This window comes from Perognathus longimembris, chromosome 19, assembly GCF_023159225.1.
Source record: "Perognathus longimembris pacificus isolate PPM17 chromosome 19, ASM2315922v1, whole genome shotgun sequence".
Classification (NCBI taxonomy): Eukaryota; Metazoa; Chordata; class Mammalia; order Rodentia; family Heteromyidae; genus Perognathus; species Perognathus longimembris.
In genome coordinates, this window is record NC_063179.1 from 3,969,798 (window position 1) to 3,995,130 (window position 25,333).

At 50.0% G+C, this 25,333-nt stretch overlaps 1 protein-coding gene across 3 annotated transcripts; it reads left to right on the forward strand.

Moving 5' to 3' along the window:
• Positions 1-174: 174 nt before the first annotated feature.
• Mtrr (5-methyltetrahydrofolate-homocysteine methyltransferase reductase) lies at positions 175-21,732 on the forward strand. Of its 3 annotated transcripts, none has more exons than XM_048368402.1 (15): positions 175-272; positions 1,434-1,588; positions 3,448-3,601; positions 6,173-6,290; positions 6,751-7,129; positions 9,962-10,084; positions 11,006-11,159; positions 11,808-11,896; positions 13,259-13,439; positions 14,695-14,737; positions 16,106-16,289; positions 17,559-17,677; positions 18,869-18,961; positions 19,070-19,246; positions 21,372-21,732. In XM_048368402.1, the coding sequence occupies exons 2-15, from the start codon at positions 1,460-1,462 to the stop codon at positions 21,514-21,516; spliced, it is 2,088 nt and encodes a 695-aa protein (XP_048224359.1). In that variant the 5' UTR covers positions 175-272; positions 1,434-1,459; the 3' UTR covers positions 21,517-21,732. The 3 variants fall into 3 exon arrangements, with proteins under 3 accessions (XP_048224359.1, XP_048224357.1, XP_048224356.1); XM_048368400.1 differs by having other exon boundaries at positions 183-262; XM_048368399.1 differs by having other exon boundaries at positions 200-262; positions 1,428-1,588.
• The last annotated feature ends 3,601 nt before the right edge of the window (positions 21,733-25,333 follow it).

Consider the following 25,333-nt stretch of genomic DNA (forward strand, 5'->3'; position numbering starts at 1 on the left):
CATGCCGACCAACCCGGAGCCCGCGCGGCCCCGGGGACACGCCCAGGTACCGCCCACAGCCAGCGCCCTGTGATTGGTCCTGGGACCGTGGGGCGCTCCCTATTGGTCACGAGTGCGGCGCATGCGTGCTACGCGCGCGCGTGGGCTGCTGGGTGGGACTTGGAGTACGGCCGCTCGGGTCGGAGCGGAGCGGTGCCGGGGCCCCGGATCCAGCCTGCCCGGGACCGGCAGACCGATCGGCGCGGGAGCTGACGTGCGCGCGGTGGGCATCGGCTGCGGGGCTTGCCCAGGGTCGGCGGGGGGGGCGCAGTTCCGGCCCGCGATCGTCCTGCCCCGGGAGGCGCCGAGGCCGGCGGGCCGGGCCGGGCCTCCTCCCGCGGCGCCCGCGGTCCCGGTTCCCTGGGATCCTTCCAGCCCCGTGAGCCCCGCGCACCGACCGAGTGCGTGTGGGTCCTGGGAGGAGACGAACTGTGTACACCCCCTTAAGGACGGTCATCATCATCACCATCATCCTAAGAGCAACAGCAAAGAGGGCTTCTTCACCTTTCCACAGCCCTCCTCATTAGTCACGCCTCCATTCGTGCACTTAGCTTGCTTACCCCAGCACCTTGCATGCCCGGTGCTGACTATTTTGTGATTAACATGCCATGTCGGGTAGGGATGGATGTCACTTCGTCCCTAGACAAGAGCATAAGACTAGGTGGTTCGTCCACCAGATAGTTGAGATTTTGGTTCGCGGGTCACTTTAACGTTTTCCCCATGAGTTGATCCTTCTTCAGGGTCATCCCCAGGATGGATATGAGAAGAAGAAGAAGAAAAAGAAAAAAAGCCCTCACTTTCTATGACCACGGGGTTATGTGTCAGTTTGAGTTAGAGATACTTTGTGTTCATATGCTTCCATTTACGCATTTGATAGTGATCTGTAACAAGACGTGCACATTTGCATTGTGATTGGCTTTAGTGCTGTGATTTGTTTTTTGTTTTTCCCTTTGGCGTTAATATCAAATAGGTACCAGTTAATGCAACACTTATACAGGGGCTTTTTGTTTTTACCTTTTTAAAAAGAAAGAAACAGGGTGTCTAAGACTTTTGGAGTGATCCTCTGGTGTGAGCTGGTGTAGCCTGTGTCAAATCTTTTGTCAAGTGTTCTGACCCTGCATGTACGGATGCTGACTGCAGTTCAGTTGGCTAGATGGACTACAGGAATGCACTTCTGAATGACAAGTTTGCTAATGGGATTTCTAAACGATGGGATCAGCATTCCACTCTCTTACATTCTCTAACTTGAATGAAGTATTTAGTTTCATTTTAAACTAATGTTAAGAAGCAAAATTATTTCTTATTGCCTGTGATATTATTAAATTCCACTTAAGAAGCCAAATTAATGTTGCTACCTCAAGAAATAATCCCCGTTTTCTGTGTCACTGTTGCAGTTAGTTACAGCCTATGCCTTGAAATAATGAGAAGATTTTTGTTGCTGTACGCCACCCAGAAAGGACAGGCAAAGGCTATAGCTGAAGAAATACAGGAGCAAGCTGCAGGCCATGGGTTCTCTGCAGACCTTCACTGTATTAGTGAGTCCGACAAGGTAACCTGTCACCCTGCAGACGTTGCTGTGCTTTAGGTTTTGAAGTTTGGGGTTGGGAAGTAGTGTTTGTTAAACAGCGCAAGCAGCAGTGAAAGACAATGGTCAGATTTATTTTATGAACTGTTTTGTAAGATTCCCTTTTTCCTTTCTTAGAAAAATATACATTTATTAGGCTAAAGTATCTCAGAAACTGAGACAAGTTTCAATGAAACTCCAGCTCTTTTCTCTCACAAGTTGGCTGTGAGAACCGTGGAGTTGTGTCCGTTTGTGTGCACGATCATGTGTCCTACCCCATGCACCTCGGCACAAGAAGGACCTCGCGATTCATGTTAGAGTTCCTCCAAATGAGGGGCCACCTAGATTGTTCTGTGGAACAGAAACGAAGGTAGTAGTGTTGAGGTGTAGACAAGGTTGTCTAATTAAGACAGGCATAGCTTGTTTGCACCCTGCTTCTCTGCGGAATTTCCCACCCCAGGGCTTACAAGGCCTAACGGTTCCCCAGTGCCCCTGAGGCCTCCGGACTAGAGTGATCCCCTCTGTTGAGGTGTTAACATCCCCGCCATGTGCCAGCCAGTACTCAGTCACTTTCACCTCAGTACTTCCCATTCAGTTCACAATCTTTGCTGGCCTTTCGCAACAGCAGGTTCCAAAGACTAGACTCTCTGCAGCACCGGTGACTTAGAAACCTAGCTCACAGCAGACACTCAGCGGGTCCCTTTAAACCGCGCTGTCCGTGTGGCTGTAATGTCCTAGAAAGTGGTTTCCCAGTACACCCGTGGGAAGGCTCTGTCGTTGGACAGTACCTTCAAGTAAGTTTACATTGCAGTGCCACCAGAAGGGCTAAAACTGCATCCTTTCCTGTTAACAATGCATAAGCTAATTCCAGTCCAAAGAACTCATTGTATTTCACTCTTGGTGGCACTGAGGCTAGAACCCAGGGCCTTGAAGGTGCTGAACAGCTGCTCTGCCAGCAAGCTATATCCCCCCCGCCACTGAGTGTTGACGAACAGCAACGTTCATGGGCTCCTAAGAGGAGAGTGATGCGTTCTATTGGAGGCTTGGTTTTGCAGAATGGAATCACGGGTGGCGGAATTCTCAGCTCTCTGGAACTTGGAGGGAAAGAGGAGCTGGGATTGACAAGCAGCCAGAGCTGAGGGCAGCTCTTTGAATTAATTCCCGTTTTAACAGGAATGACCTGTGTGTCTCTGTGCTCTTGTGTCACATGTAATACAGATGAGTGCGTTTAAATTTGCTGATGATTTTAGAGCTGCTATGTTTCCATTGCTGTTTGTTTCTTCACCAGAATGTTCCATGTGTTCTGCCATTTAAATCCTGGATAGTCACGTGTTCTCTTTATTTCTGCATCTCACCCTCTCCTCGAGGGAACTCTTTGCTCACTCTTTTAATTTTTCTTGTGAAAAGGCGCTTGTGCTCAGTGAGACACAGCTAAGGAGTAGCCGCCTTTCCTCCTTGCCCGCTCCTCAAGGCTCTTGGCTTCTTGTTTGGCCTGACGGGGCTGTTGGCCTCCCACACCAGAGCCCCTGTGTAACGCGTGGTGTGGGGCACATGCGCAGAAGTCCCTCTTCCCTGATTTTCCTGAGGTGACGGATTGGGCTGGGTGTTAGCCTGGGGTGCGGGTGCATCTGTGGGGAACCGCATCAGCAGATGCGTTTCCCCTGAGTTCTGTCCTACTCCGTCCAGCGTGATGCCAGCACCTCTGACCGGACCGGTCAGCCCGGCGTGCATCTCCAGCAGCTGGGTCGGGAGAGCGAGCGATTGGGAGGAGAGTAAGCTGTCTGGTCGTGCGACACTGGCGTCCCAGCCCTGACTCATGCACGCTTTTTTTTTTTCTTTGGCAGTATGATCTGAACACAGAAACCGCCCCCCTGGTGGTCGTTGTCTCTACCACAGGCACTGGGGATCCTCCCGACACTGCCCGGAAGTTTGTGAAGGAAATACACGACAAGACGCTGCCCCCCGACTTCTTTGCCCACCTGCGGTATGGATTATTGGGTAATGGACCATACTTTCGCTCTTGTCTTATGATGTTCATTAGTGGCTTTAACCTTGGCTGAGTACATCCTTCAAAGCCATACAGTGGAATTGCATGCGCCTTGTTTACATAAATGTCATAAACATACGAAATCTATAAATGTAAACGTCTGCTCCACTCTGCCTCTCGGCAATGCCCTGCCGATCCTTTCTTCCTGAGGCCCTGAGGCAAGCGCCTCGCAGCCCCTGCTCTCCACAGCTTCTCGGTGGCTTTCTAGACCGTTCCAGCCGTAAACGTGTTCACAATCTTAGTGGCCAGACCTCGCCTCGAACCCACTAACACAGGACCCCTGAAAGAGCAGCCGCTCATGGTGTTCCCTTGTTTAAAATAGCAGCAAACCACAACGAACACACTCCAGGTGATGGTGCCTGAAGACCGTGCCACGAGGTCGGGTCTCTGCTTGCAGGTTCGGACATCTGGGGAGCTGTAACAGTTCCTTCCTGAACACTCAGCACCAGAGATGCCATCGTTCAGAGATAGGGCTCTGGGAGTGCCACCCCCCACCCCATTAAGAAACCCGGCCTAGGGCTGTGTAGAGCTCAGTTTAAACAGATGAAGATAGAATATTAGAAAGATCATCAAAGCAAAGCATGACACCGGGAAGGGAGGGGAGGGTCCTCATGCCGGCCTTTGTACTATTTACCTTGGGGAGTTGCTGTTTTTTGAGGAGTGGGAAGAGAATGACGACGATAAACAGTTGCTTAAGCTATTTGAGATTGGAACCCTGGCCCTGACCTGGTCTATAAGACATGTACAAGAGAGTATTTCAAAGCCAGAAGTGGCGCTGTGTCTCAAGAGGCGGAGTGCTAGCCTTGAACAAAAAGAAGCCAGGGACAGTGCTCAGGCCCTGAGTTCAAGCCAGCCCCAGGACACACAACGCACACACACACACACACACACCACACACACACACACACACACAACACACACACACACACACACACACCCCAGAACTAGAAAGCTCATGGTAAGCGAAATAAGCCAGTCTTAAATTGTTCAAAAAGAAATGTACTCATTATCTGACTAATGTAAATCCAACTCTTCTGTATATCACCTTTACAATAAAAATTTTAAAAATAGAAAAAAAGAGTATTTCACAGTGAGTTTTCCTAAAGTGAGGTTTTCCTACTTTCATTGGTTTCGAGAATAAACATTACTTTGAAAAAAATTTTTTTTAAATATTGTAAAGAAAAGCCTGAAACCTCTCCAGCTATTCTAGTTAGTGCTGGGCTCATATACAAATCCATCCATTTCCCAGGTGTTGGAAGATAGCATGAGGATATGTACATATACTTTAACAAATTGTATTAGATCTTTTTTCACTTCAAAAATTATTGTCAAAGTGATGTGCAGAGGGGTTACAGTTTCATCCATAAGGCAGTAAGTACATTTCTTATCAAACTTGTTACCTCCTTCTTCAATTTTCTCCCACTTTCCCAGTTACCCCTCTCCCCAGTTGTACAGTTGGTTTACAGCATGTTGTCTTGTAAGTATTGCTGTTGTACTGGTTCACCTTTTACCCTTTTTCTCTCCATTTTGATGTTCCCCTTCCCTTTCCTAGTTCTGATAAACATATAATACCCAGGGTCCCCAAATCAAATACAGTGACAGCAGGGGTAAAACCATGGGGAAGAAAGACAAAAGAAAAAGGCATAATTTTACATGGTACTTTGAAAATAACAATGATAAACCGCTTCTTTCCATAACTTGGAGGTCATTTCACTTAGCATCATCTTATGTGTTCAGAATTGAACTGGTTGTACCAGGGATGACAGTTTAACATTCCCATTCATATGTCCAGTGCTTCTTATCAGAGTCGCCCCATCCGTTCATCTCACAGGGAGACGATCAAACTGAAAATTTTAAGCCTTTAATTTAAAATTTTCAGCCTAGTAGAAAATGTTAGTCCCTTTTCTTACAACGAAAGGTAGCAGCAATTTAAAATTTACCCAAGACAAACATTTATAGCAGCTGGCTGTTTGCTGCACATGTGCCCTGTACTTAGGTCAGGGGTCGGACTTGCTGGAAAGGACAAACTGCCCTGGGAGCTTCTAACCTGCCTGGCTGTGTTCCAGTGCCACTTAGTTTACAAATCCAAGGGATCTGGTTCAGGTTTCAGTTGGCAGTCCACTGCTCAGGCTCAGAAAAGGATACCGAATCATACATTCCAAATCTGCCTGAGTGCTCAGGCTCAGGAAAGGGCACAGAACCTCATGTCGTCAATCTGCCTGACTGTTTTTGAAATTTCAATACTTTTACAGATCCATGGAAACAAAATGTGAAATGTGTATATTTCTGTGAACAGCGGCAGCGGTCAATAATCATCTGTTTTATAGCACCAGTATATCTGGTATTTTTGTGTTCTAAAATAAGATATCGTCACTAAGGAAAATAAGAACCTATGAAGCAATGTTATTTTTGTGTGTGTGTGTAAGAGTAAAGAATGCTATTGTTTTCGTCATTTCTTGTGTTTTGACTATCTGTAAGACCTTTAAAGGTGGTATGCACTAAAGGATCTATTTGCACTCTAGGTTTGGGTGACTCCGAATACACGTACTTTTGTAATGGAGGGAAAGTAATAGATAAGCGACTTCAAGAGCTCGGAGCCCAACATTTCTATGACACCGGGCATGCAGATGACTGTGTGGGGTAAGAGCAATGCGCCTTGGTGTTTTTCCAGGAAGTCCTTATCTAGAAACGTGATACACGACGTGGACACGACACGAAGCTAATCCAAGCATGTTGGATTAGTGATAGCTCTGTGAGCTCCAAGGTCCACGGAGGTGTCTGGAGCTCAGCGTAACCATTTGCCTGTGTCGCGTGTCTGCCTGCGGGTATCAGGGGATGCATCTCAGTAGTTACCTCCGCTGAAGCGTGTGCATATGTATACGAGTTGGCATGTCCATCAGGAACTACCACTAGGCTGGTCCCAAACACAGGCTTTTCCTCTTTTTGTTTCTTACTCCTGTTTTTACAACTCAGTGTTTCCTCCTGTGCACACCCTTTCAAGTCATCTTAATGTGTAGCATTCTGCCAGACGGTGGGCTCGCCTGTCATCCTCTGTCAGGTTCCTATGGACAATCTGTGTCTTCTCTCCGTTTTCTACCAGTTTAGAACTTGTGGTGGAACCGTGGATTGCCGGGCTCTGGACGGCCCTCACGAAGCATTTTCAGTCCAGCGGAGGACGGGGGGAGATGAGTAGAGCACTCCCGAGGACATCCAGTACCTTCTTGAGGACAGACCCCTCGAAGCCAGAGACGTTACACGTGGAGTCACAGATTGAGCTACTGCGATTAGAGGACCCGGGAGGAAGGGAATCTGAGGTTTCGGATCGAGGTGAACCGAACGGGAGTCCCTCCAGCCCTTTGATCCAGGACTCAGAACCCTCCCTGGTGCGCTCTGTACCTCCACTCTCGCAAGCCTCCCTGAGTATCCCTGCGTTACCCCCGGAATATCTGCAGGTGCATCTGCGGGAGTCTCTGGGTCAGGTGAGCAACTTACCTGATGTTATCAGTGCCATCTGATGATAGGTATTTGCTTTGTTTTGATATCTTTCCACAAATGATAGCTCTCCTGCCCAACGTGAATGTGACCCATTGCCTCTGTTTAAAAAGGTCTTGGCGTGTAAGCACACACACTTTTCTGCACAGTGGCTGCGGTTGAGCTGTGCTACCATTTGACAGAAGGGCACTACCATTGAGGCCTGCAAAACATTAAGCATTTACTTTCTGGCCTTTCAGGAAGTATTTGGACTTGTATTATAGACTGAGCACCCTAAGAATGGTATGAAATATAAAACGATTTTTTTTTTTTTTTTTTGGCCAGTCCTGGGCCTTGGACTCAGGGCCTGAGCACTGTCCCTGGCTTCTTCCCGCTCAAGGCTAGCACTCTGCCACTTGAGCCACAGCGCCACTTCTGGCCGTTTTCTGTATATGTGGTGCTGGGGAACCGAACCTAGGGCCTCATGTATCCAAGGCAGGCACTCTTGCCACTAGGCTATATCCCCAGCCCATAAAACGATTTGAATGCTGTTAGCATGATTCCCAAATTGGAAAATTCCACACTGCACCTCATTCGGTAGATTTGAGTCAAAAATCGGGTGCATTAAAAGTACTGCATGAAGTTCCATTCAGGCTGTAAGGTATTCGTGAAACATTAATGTTGGTTTGTTGTTCCCCCAAGTTCCTCGTGGGTCCGGGCTGTTGGTCACTGGTAAGAGTTCTTGTCTGACAAGTGTAAGATTTGTCCTAATCGCACTTCTGAGTATCACACACACAAAAAATGATATTAAGAGAATTATTTTTTTAAACCGTATTTCATACATTTATACAATGGAACGTACTTATATAAAATACATAGTGATACAATGAAATACATCAATAAAAATGTGTAAGTTACATATATATGAAATATATAAAACCCAAAATACTTTTCACCCAAAGCAAGTTGTATAAGGGACTCAGCTTACAGCACATTACTTCTGTTGTCTTTGAAGAGGGAAGTGGCTTATTTCGCAGCACTTCCTGGGAGGCTTGTGGGAAGCAAGGCATGCGAGTGGGGGGAACTCCCGAGGACTTCCCAGCATAATCCACACTGTATGTGGACTTTGGCATCCTGGGATGCTGCAGAGTAGGGAAAGTTCTTTTTCTAGACAGTTTCTTGTCTATCTGTTTTGTCTGTTACGTGTTTGTTTGTTTTCAGGGCTGGGGCAGGCTTTTAAAAAATACTAATATAAAGGCCTTTGCCTTTTAAGCATCGAGTTGGAATTGAGTAATAGCTAATTTCTGCCTACCAGTACTAAACGTCTTCAGCATGCTTAAGATAAATTTCCAGTTTAGCTAATCTTTAAATATGAGATGGAATGTTGTGTGTTTTTTTTTAATACCTTCAATACAACAACCACCTTTTCTTGTTTTTTTCTTTGTTTGGATGGTCCTGAGGTTTGTACTTGGGGCCTGGGTGCTGTCCCAGAGCTCTTTTGCCATAAGTTAGAACTCTGCCACTTAAGCCAGAGCGCCATCTATGGCACCTTGGTGGTTAATTGGAGGTAAGGCTCTCGTGGGCCATCCTGCCCAGGCTGGCGCCGAGCCACGATCGGAACTGTTTGCGAACAGCTAATACGATAGCCGTGTTTTCTTGAGCCGCTTATTTTAGTGTTGGGAACATCCAGGTAACGCTTCTATGCATACAGGCCTGTCAGCTGTCGTTTCTGCGCTTTGCAGTTTAGAGTGAGTTATTTAAGTGAGGTCATCGCCGTCCGTGCTGCTCCTGCTCTTTGCAGACACGCATCTGCACTGGTGGTGAGCGTGGGCAGACGTGAGGCCGGGGTGTGCGCAGTGGCAGACGTGACCGGGAGTACCGATCCCGGCGGCCCCGCTCCGAGCTTCCCTTTCAGCGTCTTCCGCAGCGGACGTGCGTGGCGCCAGCTGTTCCCAGATGGGCGGATTCGGGCTGACGCCCATCTTTCTCCCGTAACAACTTAAAAATTTGCTAGTAGCTGGTAGTTCACGTCTGTAATCTGGCTGCTCAAGAGGCTGAGATCTGAGGATCATGGTTCAAAGCCAGCCCAGGCAGGAAAGCCCATGAGACTCCAGTTAATCACCAAAAAAGCCAGAAGAGAAGCTATGGCTCAAGTGGCCTTGAATAAAATAAAACTCAGGGACACCACCCAGGCCCCGAGATCAAGCCCCAGGAGCAGCGCAGATAAAAAGGAAAAATTAATTAGCACTTAACTGTTTACTAGTATCAAGTTAGAAAAGGCATTTGGAGGGTATTAGCTCTGTTAGGTATTAAGGTACTTGCACTTAACTAGGACGTGTGCTGTCGAGTGCAAAGGCTACCAATCCTGTGTAGGTACTTTAACTCAATAAGCAATGATTAATAGTAAGAACCTGCTTCATCAGTCACAATTACCTGAAGGGCTCGGTAGCCATATGACCCACAGTACCCAATCCCAGGGGCTCCTGTGACCCTATCTGCACGGAACCATTCTGCCTTAAGTGCTGGTACTTTCCCTGGCGATCTCTTTCCGGAAGCTTTTACATATGTACTATTTCTCTCTACTCATTGTATTAGGAAGATAACTAGATCCTTATTTGAAAATGTTAATATTTGCCGTGTTTTTCAGTAAGTTCTAATTCTATTGACAGAGCGTTTTAAATATCCATGAGCTGCTCTTTTGCAGAGTGGGTCTGAGTTTGAACGCTTTACTTTAGAAATGAGTACTGAGTAGTAGCCAGGTCGTGCCTGGCCACTACCCGGAGGAGTGGTGTGTTTGAACATTGCACTTGCTTGAATTGTATCTCTCTTTGTTTCTCAAGGAGGAAAGCCAAGAACTTGTGACTTCGGTGGATCCAGTTTTCCAAGTTCCAGTCTCAAAAGCCACTCAGCTTACTGCAGATGATGCCGTCAAAACCACTCTCCTGCTGGAGCTGGATATTGCAGTAAGTCACTGCTTCTCGGTGCTTCCACTGTCAAGGTGAACGCAGCCTGGTGGGGCCGCTCACCGGGGGGTCCCTGCCCCAATACCTGCCCGCTCTTGGTCCCTCAGGTTTGCTCAGGTGACCCCTCCTCTCTTCCCGCTCTAGGTAAAGGCTAAGTTGAGGGGTGGTGGGAGGTTGAGTCAGCAGAGAGCGTAGAGTTTGCTTGTGAGCCACAAAAGAATTAAGGACTCAAAAAGGCAATGTCCATGATCGTGGGCCTTGCTTTAGAAAGTAGAAAGTAAGGAAGCTCTGATTTACATTCTATAAAAATGAAGTAACAACGCAAAACATGGCACAATTAGCACAATTTCCCAAAGTAATGTTAATGAAAAGTATATTCCTTCTATTATTGAGCTCATGTGTTCATTTCATTTTGTGGTTCACATTCTTTTGTTTCTGAGTTCCTGTGTGTATTATTGTTATTAGTTTGGGCTGGTCCTGGGGCTTGAACTCAGGACTGGGGTGCTATCTCTGGGCCTTTTCATTTTGCTCAAGGCTATTGCTCTACCACTTGAGCCACAGTTCTACTTCCAGCTTTTTAGTTTGGGGGATGGTTAATTGGAGATTAGGGTCTCATGGACTTTTCCTACCTTGGCTGGTCTAGAACCTGGAGCCTGAGATCCTGAGTGGCTAGGATTACAGGCTTAAGCCCCAGTGCCCGCCCAGTATTTTTATGGTATATATTAATTGTACACAGTAAGGGATGTTGTTGTGGCATTTCTATACCTGGATGCAGAGTATTTTGATCCCATTCAGCCCTCCATTGCTCTCGGAAAATGGTCTGTAGTGAAAACTCACAGCTTAAACTTCTATATTAAAAATTTAAGATTCTGTAGTAAATGAATACAGAATTTTTTTTCTTTCAAATTGGGTCCCCTCTAGAAGACAGGATTTTCCTATCAGCCTGGAGATGCCTTCAACGTGATCTGTCCAAACAGCGACTCCGAGGTGCGCAGCCTCCTCCGAAGACTGCGGCTCGCTGACCAGCGAGAGCACCGGGTTTTCCTGGAGATCAAGGCGGACACAAAGAAGAAAGGTGAGCCCAAGGCCGTGCCGGGCGGACGGGGTCGGTGCCCCTCAGCTCACTCACGGGCGAGCACGCCCACACGCCGTGCAGACGGGGCCGGCGTGGACCTCAGCCACCTGTCGGGGCGCAGACGCACTCGGGTGCTGGCAGCTTCTCCCCTTGGCTGCACTGGAGGTGACCGCATCGGCTTCACGCTGATTGGACAGCGCACACAAAGCCATAATTGAACTAATAATAAGTCTTTGATAAGCCCTTCAGCGCTCATGGGAAGTGAACATTCATATCGGTTATAAAATACTTGCTGTTTTATAATCGAAAGAAGCCACTTGTTTAAATCATCGGACTTATTTGTGTGCGATCTTGAACTTGAGTTTATTCCTAAAATTCTGAGAGTAGTTGATGGAGCACGGCCATCTTTGGCCTTGATTCTGTGGTTGTAGGTAATTTTCCTTTTCTTTGTTTCGTCTGAGTCTTTATGATTAGTGTTTCAGTGCTTTGGCTGATTTGCCACACGTAGTTTCACTTGGAAGGCATTTTGATGTAAAGTTTGGCCGTTCCGTGTGTCCTGGGGACTGCTCAGCCCATGTCCTGAATTGCTGTTGTGACTGGTCTTTATTTTCTGTATCGTGATTTTCTTTCTGTCTTTTCCGGAGAAAGGCGCTGTCTTACCCCAGCATGTACCCGAGGGGTGTTCTCTTCAGTTCCTTCTCACCTGGTGTCTTGAAATACGATCTGTTCCTAAAAAGGTATTTTTTCTTCTTTTTTTGTTTTGTGACCTTGGGTATATTTAGAATTTATTTCTTTAAAATTTGTTATTTTTTTAAAGTTCAAAAACTGTGGTCTTCATACCATGTGTGTAGAATTAGTTCCTAGGGGAATATGGTTTTTCGAATTAGTTTCCAGTGACACGTGTTATCTTACAGCAGTCGTAGACGCGATCGCTATTCTTTCCTTCTCTGTTGCATTCACACTGAGGCGTTGTGAGGTGTGTAAAGCCTGTCCTGTTCTCAGTCCCCGTCTCCCTCGGCCTGCACTTCACCTAGTGCCGCACACAGCTTTGCCGCGGGCGGGCAGGTGCGCGTTCGCCCGGTCTCTCCTTGTAAGAGGTTGTTCCTTCCTCAGTCCTGGGACCCGTGTGATGCGACCCATGCTTGTTGCCGATTCAGAATTCCGTGGGGAAACTGGAAGGCATTTGGTTTCTTATACTGATGTTCAGATAGATCCATGTTGCAGAGAGAACAGTCCACTAGAGGTCAGTGTTACACCAAAGACTTTTAGAAACGATTGTCCCTGATGATTCGTGAACATTTCCCTCAAATGCATACCAATGGATAAAGTTTTCCAAGCCAGAAGCTATTATTGCTGAGCCTAAAGAGTCATATGATCAGATTGTCCTCTTCCCTCCCCTCCCCTCCCCTCTTTTCCCTTCCCTTCCTCCGATGGACCATTCCTTGTGGACCAAGGTGCCATCTGGTCCCCAAGGCGTCACTGTCCCTCACTGCCTAGCTCACAAAAAACGCTTGGCGATTACAAAGTACATGTTGAAGCCTACATCCTAATCCATCTGCTGAGACACAGAGTACGTGTTCTGAGCCAGCGGCTCCTGCCTGTCATCCCCGCGACTCAGGGGCCTGGGATCCCAGGACCAAATGTCAGAGACTGAAAAATAACGAGCACAAAGTGGTAACTAGAGGCACGGCTCAAGTGGTAGAGTACAGGCCCTGAGGAGAAAAGCTGAGAGAGAGCAAAAGGCCCTGAGGTTATGCCCCCGTACCAGCACACACAGACAGACAGACAGACAGACACACGCACACACACAAATGTATGCTGAGATACAGTCTTCACTTCTGAGGTTTTGTGATTCTATTCCTGACGTCACTGTTAAGTAATTGAGATTTTACTTCTGATTGATGGGCCAGGCTTCTTAGCGTGGAGGATCCCATTCCCTCCCCCCCCCCCCCCGTGAGTTTTAGCTGAATGTTCGGAGCCTGCAGGGTCTCTTACGGACCCCCGCGGGCGGCTGCACCCGTGGGCTACACCGACGGGCCGCCCAGACGGTGCTAAGGCAAAGCAGCGGCCCAGCGCGTCCCGTGGCTTCCTTGCGGCAGGCGTTCGTGCGGGCCCTGGCGGAGCACGCCCGCGACGGGGCGGAGAAGCGGCGGCTGCAGGAGCTGTGCAGCAAGCAGGGAGCCCCCGACTACGCCCGCTTCGTCCGCGACGCGGCGGCCGGCCTGCTGGACCTGCTCCTGGCCTTCCCGTCCTGCCGGCCGCCGCTCGGCCTCCTGCTCGGTGAGTGAACCCCGGGCTTGCCGGGGGGGGGGGCGCCGTGTCCGAGGGGATGGCGCTCCTCAGTGCCCGTCCTGGGGTCCCAGGTCCGGCGACCCCACCCGGACGGCCCGAGCAGCCCCCGCCAAGCATCTGCTAGTTTCCCCCCCGCCAATGTCTCGCTCATTTTCTCTGGCAAAGCAAACCTTCGTTTTTAATTTTTGCTTAGAATCCAAATTCCTTTCGAATCGAGTGTTTTACAGAGGTCATTTAGCTAAATTTTTTCCGACGGTGTGCTAAGAAAAAAAATTGGTTTGCCAGAGAGAAGCGAGTTCTGTGTAGCTGACAGGCAGCTGCAGCCGGGCGTGTGTGCGTGTGTGCGTGTGTGTGTGTGTGTGTGTGTGTGCGTGTGTGTGCGTGTGTGCGTGTGTGTGTGTGTGTGTGTGTGTAGAGGCGCACAGGGTCCCGCGGGCCCAAGGGGACCCAGCACAGAATATTCCAGATAAAAGGTAGTAGTCCAGTGTCGTTCGCAGACCTCAAGGTCAGCTGGTGTCTCAGGAAACCTTCGTGAAGACGGAAGTATTTTCTAGAAGATTCCTTCTCACCTGCCGGGGGGGAGTTAATGTCGCGTGCTTCGGATACCCAGCCAGATCTTAACCTTTGCACCCCTTTAGTGACTGAAACGTGCCCAGTCCTCTTCACCGCTGGGCTGGCAAGGACTCTCCTGGTGTCTGGTTCTCGTCTTGTCCTCCCCCAGAATGGCACAATGCCCTTCCCGGAGTTGGCTCTGAAACTTTTCAATCCAGTGCTTTGGAGCTGGCGGTTCGGGGTCAGGAAGTCTTAGAAAGTTCTCTTGACACATATGAATGTTTTGAGCTTTATTCTTTTGTGCATTCCTGTTAACCTTGTAAATACATTTATGAAAACACAACTTTTTACACAGCTAAAAATATGTGTAATGTGGCGCTGTGGCTCAAGTGGTAGAACCGCAGCCTGGAGCTGGAGACCTCAGGATGGCGCCCAGGCCCAGGGAGAAGTACTGATTTCAGGGTTGAGGCAAAGGTTTTTAACCTTAGGAATTGGAAGGAAAAATCAGTGATACTTTTCTTAGACAATATTGAACTTGCACATGCTATAAAGTACGATTTAAAACTAGGACATGTATTATTTTGAATATTGTAAATAAGAGAAAATAGCAATTAGATTTAGGCCGGAAGGTTTTTTTAAGCTGTTTTCTGTAGGAGTGAACTAATAATTGCTTGTGTTTATTTTTTTCTAGAACATCTTCCTAAACTCCAACCTAGACCATATTCATGTGCAAGGTATTAGTATTTATTAACACAATGTGAACCGGGGTTCCCCCCCCCTCCCCCCTGTGAGGTAGCAGGTGTGGGGGGCGGGGCCGGGCACAGATCCCGACTGGCCCTCCACCTGCCCGGGCCGCGCGGGGGGTGGGGGTGGGGGGGTGGGCAGAGGGCAGGGAAGAGCCCCCGAGGGCCGCCTTAGACCGGAGCCCGGCTCCCTCCCTCGCACCCTCAGGAAGCTCCAGGGACGCCGCGCCTTTCCGCATTGTTTTACCACGTAACACAAGGAGCAGTAGGGTTGTGTGGAAGCATCTTCTAAAGAGGACACGGAAAGCCAAGCGCCAGAGGCTCCCCCTGCCATCCCCGCAACTCTGGGCTGGGATCGGGGATCTGATGCCAGGCCCAGGCAGACAGACCCATCTCCAGTGAACCACCAGCAAGCTGGAACGGCGCTGGCACAGCTCCAGCCCTGAGTGGAAGAGGCTAAGGGACAGCGCCTCGGCCCTGAGTGCAAGCCCCAGTAACCACATGACACACACACACACACACACACCACACACACACACCACACACACCACACACACACACCACACACACCACACACACACACATACACACCACACACACCATACACAAACCACACACACACCACATACACACACACCACACACCACACACACACCACACACACACACCACACACACCACACACACACACCACACACACCACATACACCACATACCACACACCACACACATACCACACACACACCACATACACACACCACATACATACACACACCACACACACACCACATACACACACCACATACATACACACACACCACACACACACCACACACATCACATAAACACACACTACACACACACCATACACACCACATACACACACACCACACACACACACCACACACACACCACACACACACCACATACACACACCATACACACACACCACACACACACACCACACACACACACCACAGACACACACACACACACACCCCAAGAAAATGAAAGAAAGAAATAGGGAAGGCGGAATGTTTAGTTTTCCTCAGTAAATCTTTATCAGCGGCGTAGAGGAAATGAAGTTCCCCAGGGCTTCTCCCCCTCGTGGGTGAGGTGCGAGGTCGTCATCACTGTGGAGAGAGCGAGCCTGTGGGCACCCCAGTGTTGACAAGTCTCCCGTGGTATTGGAGGGAAGCAAATGGAGCCGGCCACTTTCCTGCCAGCGCCCCCCGGGGCGGCCGGGGGAAGCAGGTCAGGTGGCCTCGGCGTCTGCGTGGCCTGCGGGTGCGAGTCCGCCCGGAGCCATGCTGACGCGCCGGCCCCGCGCCGGGTTCACGCGGCGCCTGTGTCTCCGCAGCTCCAGCCTGCGCCACCCGGGCGCGCTGCGGTTTGCCTTCACCGTGGTGGAGCTCCCCGCGCCGGCGGCGGGGGGCGCGCGGAGGGGCGTGTGCACCGGCTGGCTGGCCGCGCTGGCCGCGCCGCTTCTCCAGCCAGACGCACGGGCGGCGCAGGCCGACGGCAGAGAAGCCCCGGCTCCGAAGGTACGGCGGTGGGGGGGGGGGGCGGGGGGGGGGGGTCCGGGGGGCCACCGGCCGGCTGTGACTCCCGCCACGGAACGGTGCGCGATACCCGCAGTGGCACCGCGCAAGCTCGGTTAGCCGGCTCGGTGCTGCTTGCCTCCCCCGACTTCAGTCGGTCTGTGTGTCCCCCGCATCGGCTCGCACAGGCTCGGGTCAGTGTTCCAGCCCTTCTCCCACTGTGCGGCTTGGGGGCGGGAGGGGAGCAGCTCCTGGCCTGTCGGTCTGTTCCTTGTCATCATCCGTGCACTCCCCCCGGCCCGGGGAGAGACGCCTGCTTCCTATGCTTCTCCCGCAGCAACCTAAGTTCCATCGAGGCAGTGGCTTGGGTGCATGTCTCCACGTGTCCTCTCAGTAAACCCCAATCGGGGTGATGTCCTAACAGGCACACGTTCGCCTCCAGGTAGACGTAGCTTTACCGTGTACACAGTGTGCGGCTTCAAGCCATTCCCGGACTTGCCGTAATCCGCCTGGAATCAGAGGTCACCGTGTAAGCAGCATGTGGTGGCATACAGCCGTAACTCCTGCACTTGTCAGGCTAGGCAGGAGGATTAAGAGTTCAAGGCTACGTGGGGCTGTGTGTCAAGACTTGTATTCTATACTACCATGTGGAGCCGAGTCCTAACCCTGTCCTTCAGCGTGACTTACGTGCCTGGCGGAGAGAGGCATTCCGGAGTCCTTGTCACATGAGTGACTTGAAAGAACAGTGTTTCCAAATGCTCCACGGGCCTGTGAACCGTGCCAGCTCTAGCTTTGCCCAAGCCAGGCCCTCTTGCTCACGCGGGAAGCCAAGAGGCAAACCCCTCAGTTCTCTGGATGTAGCAGCTTCTCCCTAGTCTTGGTTGCCTTATTATCATTCAAAACTTGAATCCATCATGCTATGAATCTTTACCAGCCATTTATATGCAGACATGAAGGATTGTCTTATTTTTTTTGCAATCTCTGGACTTATGTTTTGTCATCTACTAGAAAGTAAAACCTGCCTAGAAACGTACCTTATAATCTGCCCACTATTCTCAAAAAGTGCCTACCATGCATGTCGTTTGAAACCTTTTTGCTTCTGAGCAGATGCATGATAGATTTCAGTTTTTCTTCAGTGACAAGTGGGCTTCTGGTGTCCTGTGCCACTCTTTACTTTCCCGGCGCTTCTTTGAGGGGAATCTCGCATCCTGACTTTGTAGCAGATCATCTCTGGCGTATTCTCTCCCACACTTGGGCGGTTTACTCTTTCAGATATCCATCTCTCCGCGACCACCGAGTTCTTTCCACTTACCCAGTGACCGTTCGGCGCCGGTCATAATGGTGGGCCCGGGAACGGGCGTGGCTCCCTTCATCGGCTTCCTGCAGCACAGGTAGGAGCCGCCTTGGGCTGTCGGGGAGGTGAGTGTCCCCGGGAGGCCAGGCGGCTGGGTGCTCACCTTCTGTTTGTTCAGGAGTTATTACAGTAGTTGAACTCTGGGCTGGGATGGAGCTCAGTGGCAAAGCGCTTGCCTAGCAAGTGCAACGTCCTGGGTTCGATCCCCAGTACCAAAAAAGAAAAGACAAAAAAATACCGTAATTGAACTCTGCCTGGGAAGGGTCTGTTTAACAAAATGGTTATCAGCTGTGCGGTAATAGCGCCCCCACCTGGCTCCACGGGAGGAGTGCACTCGGTGACGTCCCTAGATTACGTCCTGGGCTGCTGCACTTCCTGTCACCGCGCCACCGGCGGTTTCCGTTTTCCAGCTGTGCTGTGCACGTGTAGTTGGCATGAACCTCAGGTTCTTCTTCATGACAGAATTGGTAGCAACAGGTCCGGTTGTCCTGGAACGTTCCAGGTACACTTCAGGCATCAGCAATGTTCAAAAGGACCCCACTGGGTGTCAGAACGGCCGTGTCTGGTGTGAAACCGGATGACTGTATCCGTCCGTGCCGCGGATCAGCGGCCCAGGCTGCGGTCCCCCGGGCCTCTCCCCGCAGAGTCCCTTCTCCACGCCCCGTGCAGAGCGCCAGGCCCAGCGCGGACCTGCTCTGGGTCACTCCTGTGTCCATCACAGCATGAAGGCACCTCGCACGGCGTACCTGCTTGATCTCATGCAGGAGTTCGTTTATTCAAGTTAATCGACAAATCCATATTCATAAAAAGGCGATCACTGTTTAGCCTAGGCGTCGCTCCGGGCTTCACGATGTGAAACCAGTACCACTCAGGGACGCTTCCAACCACTGCGGGGATAGAATTCAAAAACCCAGGCTGGGGATATGGCCTAGTGGCAAGAGTGCTTGCCTCGTATACATGAAGCCCTGGGTTCGATTCCCCAGCACCACATATATAGAAAATGGCCAGAAGTGGCGCTGTGGCTCAAGCGGCAGAGTGCTAGCCTTGAGCAAAGAGAAGCCAGGGACAGTGCTCAGGCCCTGAGTCCAAGGCCCAGGACTGGCCAAAAAACAACAACAACAACAACAACAAAAAAGAATTTAAAAACCCCAGACTGTTGATGTCATTTCCTGAGGAGCTTTGTTTTTTATGGTCTGTACATCAAACATCTGAACTGTTTTTCTCATAGAGAGAAACTGCAGGAAGAGCACCCAGAAGAAAGTTTTGGCGCCACGTGGCTGTTCTTTGGCTGCCGGCACGAGGCCAGGGACTACCTGTTCAGGTAAGCAGCTCCTCTGCGGAGACGCGTGGCCTCCGAGGGGAGGGCCGCGACCTCGGTGTTCCCGCCGCCCGCGTGCCCTTCCTGGACCCGTGGCGCGTTCCGTTTCAGGGAGGAGCTCCGGCATTTCCTGGAGTGCGGCACCTTGACTCACCTGAAGGTCTCCTTCTCGAGAGACGCCCCCGAGGGGCCGGCGGGGCCCCGACGCGTGCAGGACAACCTGCGGCTCCACGGCCCGGGGCTGGCCGGGGCCCTCCTGCGCGAGAACGGCCACGTGTACGTGTGCGGGTGAGTGGACGGCGGGCGGGGCGCCGGGCGGGGGAGGCGTGGCCGGACGCGCCGAGCGCCGGGCAGACCGAGCAGCCGGGAAGCTAGGGAGGCAGGCGTGCGGTTTGCAGGCACGGGCACGGAGCTACGGGGTCTAGAGTTAACTGCGAACACCGAGTCAGCGGCCCAGACACCCTGCTCCGAGAAGGCGCGAGACCTTTCGCCCCTGCGTTGGGAACGCTCTGGGTCGTGTCACCCACGTGGCTTTAGCCCGTCCAGAGTTGCGTGCGTGTGAAGACCTTGCTCCCTCCACTGGACGGAAATCCGGACCTTGCGTGGTTTCGCCGGTGAGCCGGCTCACAGGAGGGCCCGCTGATCACTTGGTCCTGAGACCGCAGCTCTCGTTAGAATCCTCGCTCTGGAAGACAGAATGCGTGGTGTCCCAGTTGGCACAGACGGGAGTCTTACAGAAAAACCCAAATGCCATAGAAAGTTAAATTTAAAAAAAAAAAAGGAATAATCACTGTTTCCTCCTAAAATATCTTTGGCATTTAATGCGTTCTGGCTTTAAAAAAAAGTTTCTCTAATTGTTAATGTAGGGGTGATCAGTACAGAGGAAGCACAATTACGTAAGTCAGCTGAGGAGTGCATTTCGTTTTTGACAGCATCACCCCTTCCTTCACTTTCTCCAGCTTTTCCTTCTTATCTCCACCCACAAGTTGTCTAGTTCCTTTTCAGCATAGTGTCTAGTAAGTACCACCGCTGCCTTGGTTTACCTTTTGTTCCTCCATTTCTGTGCTCCTTACCTTCCCAAAGGCAGATGAATGAACAAGCAAGACCAAAGGAAAGGAAACCCAAAGCCTCTTGTGCCCATTTCCTGGGGTTCATTTCAGTAAATATTTTATACGTCCAGAGGCGTTGTGCCTTTGGATTCCTCCCCTAAGAGTACCCTCCTGTGGTCTCACTGTATGTGAAGGTTTAGAGTCCTGAATAATGTATCATAGTGTATTTTAAAGTTAGCTTCTGCATATCAGAAAGCTCCGGGCTCTTCTTTTAAAAAAACAAAACAGATTTTATGTAGCAAATGAAATACCAGCCTAGTGACCCAGAATGCATATAAATATGACTGGCGCAGGGTTAAGGAAGTGAAACTTGCTTTTTCTACTTTTTATAACACCTTCTGGTAGTTTCCTTTCCATTTTTAAATTTTCTTTTGCTGCTTAGTTGTTTTTCTTTTTTTTTTTTTTTGCCAGTCCTGGGCCTTGGACTCAGGGCCTGAGCACTGTCCCTGGCTTCTTCCCGCTCAAGGGCAGCACTCTGCCACCTGAGCCACAGCGCCCCTTCTGGCCATTTTCCATATATGTGGTGCTGGGGAATAGAACCGAGAGCTTCATGTGTAGGAGGCAGGCACTCTTGCCACTGGGCCATATTCCCAGCCCTAGTTGTTTTTTTTTTCTCCATCTTTCAGCTTCTGAGGCTATTAAGTTGGTATTTTTTCAGTTTATTATGAATCTAGTAATAAGTTTTGCTTCTCGGTTGAAAAACACGTAGAAAAACCAGGTCCTGTGCTGGTCTACCTTTTAGCTCTTGGCGACGGAGTAGGTCTTCACTTTGTAGAGCCACCGTTGGCCGCACATTTCCAACACACCTTAAGCCAGTGGAGACCCCTGGCTTACACAAACCACAGGGAAGGGGCTCGAGCACTCGGGGAGGGCCCCGGGCCCCCCAACTTTGTAACCATGTCCCCCCAATGGCCCCTCCAGCCACCGTGGCTCCTGTAAAGCGGGCCGGGGCACTGACGACTCCTTCCGGGGCGAGGGTCCCGAGTGAACCCCCGGCCCCGACAGTGACCCGGGGCTCGGGGAGGCAGGAGCCGAAGGGGCTCAGCCAGCGAGGAAGAAGCTGGGGCGGCCGGGGCCCATCTCCTCCCGGGACCCCTGCCGCAGCGTGGACGCCCACCCGAGGCGGGTGCTAAGCCATGGGGCCGTGCAGAAGGCTGCACTTGAGGGCAGTCCCCCGGGCGGAGGCCCAGCCCGGCCCGCAGAAGGCTGGGAGGAGGTGAGGAAGAACGGACGGGCCTTGGGAGCCGGGAAGGAACGGGAGGAAGCTCCTGTGTGAGGAAAGATGCTGTTCTCTTCTCCCCTAGAGATGCTAAAAATATGGCCAGGGACGTGCACGATGCCCTCGTGGAAATAATAAGTCAAGAGGCGGGAGTGGACAGACTGGACGCGGTGAAAACATTGGCTGCTTTAAAAGAAGAGAAACGCTACCTTCAGGATGTCTGGTCCTAAAGCTGGAAATGGAAGGAAGAGAAGGAAGATGGTTTGGCTGAAAATACCAGAAGACAGTGCAGTTGGACACTTCATTTTTTTGGAGGGGGGGGAGGGGGGAGCAGGTGCCGGTCCCGGAGCTTGAACCCGGCGTCTGGGTGCCGTCCCTCAGCTTGTCCCCGAGCTGTTTGGGTTTCGGTGACGAGAGTCTCACCGACTTTCCCGCCCGGGCTGGCTTCTCCTCGCCATCTTCAGATCTAAGCCTCCTGAGTGGCTGAGGTTACAGGCAGAGCCCCCGCTACCCGGCCTAACACGCCTTGAGGGTTTTTGTACACGTCTTGGGGGAGTTTGGGAGCTGAGCAGAGGACTTCCCAGCAGAGCCAGCGTCACGGGGCGGCGGCCGGTGCCTTCCACCTCCTCCCCCCGGGCCGTGGCCGGGACAAGGCCCCCACCGAGCTGCCGAGCCTGCACCAGCCCACAGGGGCCCCACGACAGGACACCAGTGCCGGCGTGGCCGTTCCCAGGCCAGGGCAGCCAGCCCCAGCGCCAAGCAGGAACCCCAAAGTTGACTGAACACCGCCTTGTGAACATTGGCTGCCAATCTTTTTTTAAATAATATGAAAGTACTTATTTTTATATGAAGTATCCTCAAATAATATTCATATTAATATATTTAAACTGCACACATGAAACAGTCTTTTGTGTGTTTATATAATTACCGAATGGTTGTGTACTACATTTATTAAGGATTACCAATCTCTACTCCTTATAGAGCAGGCTTTTTTTTTTTTTTAATGATACTAAGATGGGAAAGGTATTTGAAATTCTACTTTGGCATAGGATTATCTCAGTTATGTTCAATCCACAACTCCAGAATTTAAGGACATTTGCCTTTACAGATGACAGCACGTCAGATGTCAGTAAAATTATACCTTTTTCTTGTCTGATCTCTGGCACACTGTGAGTTTTCCCAACCAACTTATCTCCATGATATCTCTTTAATTGTTGGTGAGTTAGTAAGCCTTGGAGTTGTTAGATTCCTGGTGCCGCCCTCTCCAAAATTCATCCAGAAAAGTAATAAAATGACCATATGTGACAAAAGTTTCTTCCTAAGAAGTACTGTAGAGTGCCTTCCTTAGTCGTTGGGTATTTTCAAAATCGGTCTCTACCTGTCAAAGGCTTCTGGCCTTTTGTGTTCACTCCAGTACTGGAGTTTGAACCCAGGGCCCTGAGTTTGCTGTGCAGCCTTTTTGTCACTTTTTGTTTTTTGTCTCGTAGTTTTATTTTTTGAGACTCTTAGTGCCTTGTTGTCCTTACCCAGACTTGCCTCTCTTCTCTGTGAATCCTGAGTAGCTGGGAAGCTGAGATCACAGGCATAGATCACCACACTCAGCCTTCATTTTAAGAAGTAAAAAATCTGAGAAAAAAATATGCCTTGGGGTTATTATGATCCCTAGTCTTACACTGCTTTGGAATAATACACCTGTAGGTTGTATACATCAGCCAAGATAGGCCTGAGGCAAAATATTAAAAGGAACAAAGGACAACCTTCTTTTAAATAATTACAGATAGGACCTTGGGTCTACTTTAATCTGAAGGTCCACGTGGCCTTCTGCCTTAGTCCACGCATGCAGCCAGAGTTCAGGCAGGGCACAATGTAGTCAAAGTGGTAATAAGGTTTATTACGAAGAATATGCACTTCCCATGAACTGCCAGGGTTGCCTGCAGTGTCAGGAAGACACTGTTGGCGTTGGGTTTGAGTACTGACGGGGACTGGCGGGGACAGATGCTCAGCTCTGGCCGATTTCCAGGGCTCCAGGGACCCCCTGCAGGATGGAGTGTGTGGCTGGGTCTCTGTGAAGGCTCTGCCCCTCAGAAACAGATGCCATCGCACTTGGGCTTGAATAAAACCCTTTCCTCAGAAACTCCTGTGTCTGCATCTTCTCACATGCCATCATTTGGGCTGGCTACTTTGGTCTTTACTGGCTGAGTTACACACTTAATTCCAGAGTTGGCACACTTAATTACAGAAACCTTGTGATCTGGCATTTCAGATTGGCTCCGCGAATCCTCATCTTTCATGGCTAACTGCCACTTGTGGACCAACATTGTCTATACAAGGCCTCAGACGGATCTCTCATAGATAATATCCAGGTAATTTCTAGGTCCTGTTTAATAACTGATTTTAGAGAGCGTTGGTCTGCTGTGAAAATAGTGTATTTGATAGTGGAAATAGATTTCAGCTGGCATGCTGCACACAAAAAAACGTGTTAATTAAAAATGTATGAGTAATCGAGCATAAAACAGTTCCAGTAGCCTGATGTGCAGACTTAATGGGACTGTAATACTGTGTTTGGGTCATCTAGGCAGAGCTTGGATGGCAAGTTTATTCATGTGGCTGACTGCTCAAGGGATGGGGTGGTTCTGTGTGAGCATCTCTAACCCAATGGCTGAACCAGGCTGATCTAGAGGGAAGCTACTGGTTGAACACCAGCCTTGCTGCATAGTCTTTGGCCTTACTTAGATTAGTTAAGGGTGAGGAGAACCCTAAATTATTCTATCCAGTTTAATGTCTTAAATAATACCCAAGAGGACGTCTTGTTCATCTGTTGTAAATGCTGGCGTGTATCTGCTGTGCAGGCTCCACTCAAAGTGCTGTGGATACAGCCACGATTAAAACAGATCAGGTACCTCTGTCCCCCCTCCCCCCAAAGAAGCACAATGATTGAATGTATAGCTGGGCACTGGTGGCTCACACCTGTAATCACAGCTGCCCAGGAGGCCGAGATCTAAGGACTGTGGTTCAAAGCCAGCCCAGGCAGAAAAGTCAGTGAGACTCATTTCCAGTTAACTGCCAGGCAACTGAAAGCGGTGCTGTGGCTCAAGACATGAGCAAAAGAACTCAGGGATAGCACCTAGGCCCCGAGTTCAAGCCCCACGACTGACATAATAAATTAATAACAAAGCCATTTCTGTGGTCGCTTCTGCTATAGTTTCTGGAGGAACTGTTTGTTGGTGTGTGTGCTCTGGATTTTGGATGAGTGTCTGATGTACAACAAGGTCATTGTGATTTTTTTTTTTTAACTCCCCTGGCAAATGCCCAGCTGTCACTTGCTTCCTGCACAGACATCTGTCTCACTGGTCCTTGCCTGGGCAGTGTTAGCTCAGCACCTTTCCCCGGCTTTAATTCACTTTCCAAAGGTTAACAGGTAAAAGAACAGGCTCACGGAGGGTCTAAATCATGTTTCTATTTTTCCAGATGGATAACTTGAACAAAAGACCATGACTCCATTGTAGACGAGAGTACTTAACTTCTGCCTTCATGTCTGAATGTATCACTTGGATATTAAGAATGCTTTTTCTTGCTTCGGAATTTTTCAAGGGGAAGTGAGAAAGTTCAAGAGATTTCTTTGTAAGAGATTTCTCAGTAAAATAGGTGAACTTACGTGGCAAGACTTATTACAGTGGATGCAATGGAAGGACTGTCTATCCTTATCTATGTCATATCTATCTATCATCTGTCTACCTGTCTTATCATCTACCTCTTCATTATCTGTCATCTTATTTGCATCTTTCATAACAATTGCCGATCAATAAGCTAGCCTTATAGTACCTTGTCATTCACTGACTGGAGAAGGATTGGTGTGGAATTGGCCTCGTCCACTCCAGAAGGAGGAATATGCGTTTATGTGGAGTGGGGACGTGCCACCGATTTGGTGAGGTCCCTCCGGGTACACGGAGGGGCTTTCAGTAAGTGCAGACCAGCGTCAGGTGCATATCACAATTCCGTGGGACGCCGTGGTGGGATTTCAGTCTGCAAGAGAGGGGAAAGGTGCGT

Coding starts and splice junctions, on each gene's coding strand:
- Mtrr (XM_048368402.1), top strand. CDS start 1,460: ATGAGAAGATTTTTGTTGCTGTACGCCACCCAGAAAGGACAGGCAAAG. Junction 6,291..6,750: donor CATGCAGATGACTGTGTGGG/GTAAGAGCAATG, acceptor GTTTTCTACCAG/TTTAGAACTTGTGGTGGAAC. Junction 11,160..11,807: donor GGCGGACACAAAGAAGAAAG/GTGAGCCCAAGG, acceptor TTCCGGAGAAAG/GCGCTGTCTTACCCCAGCAT.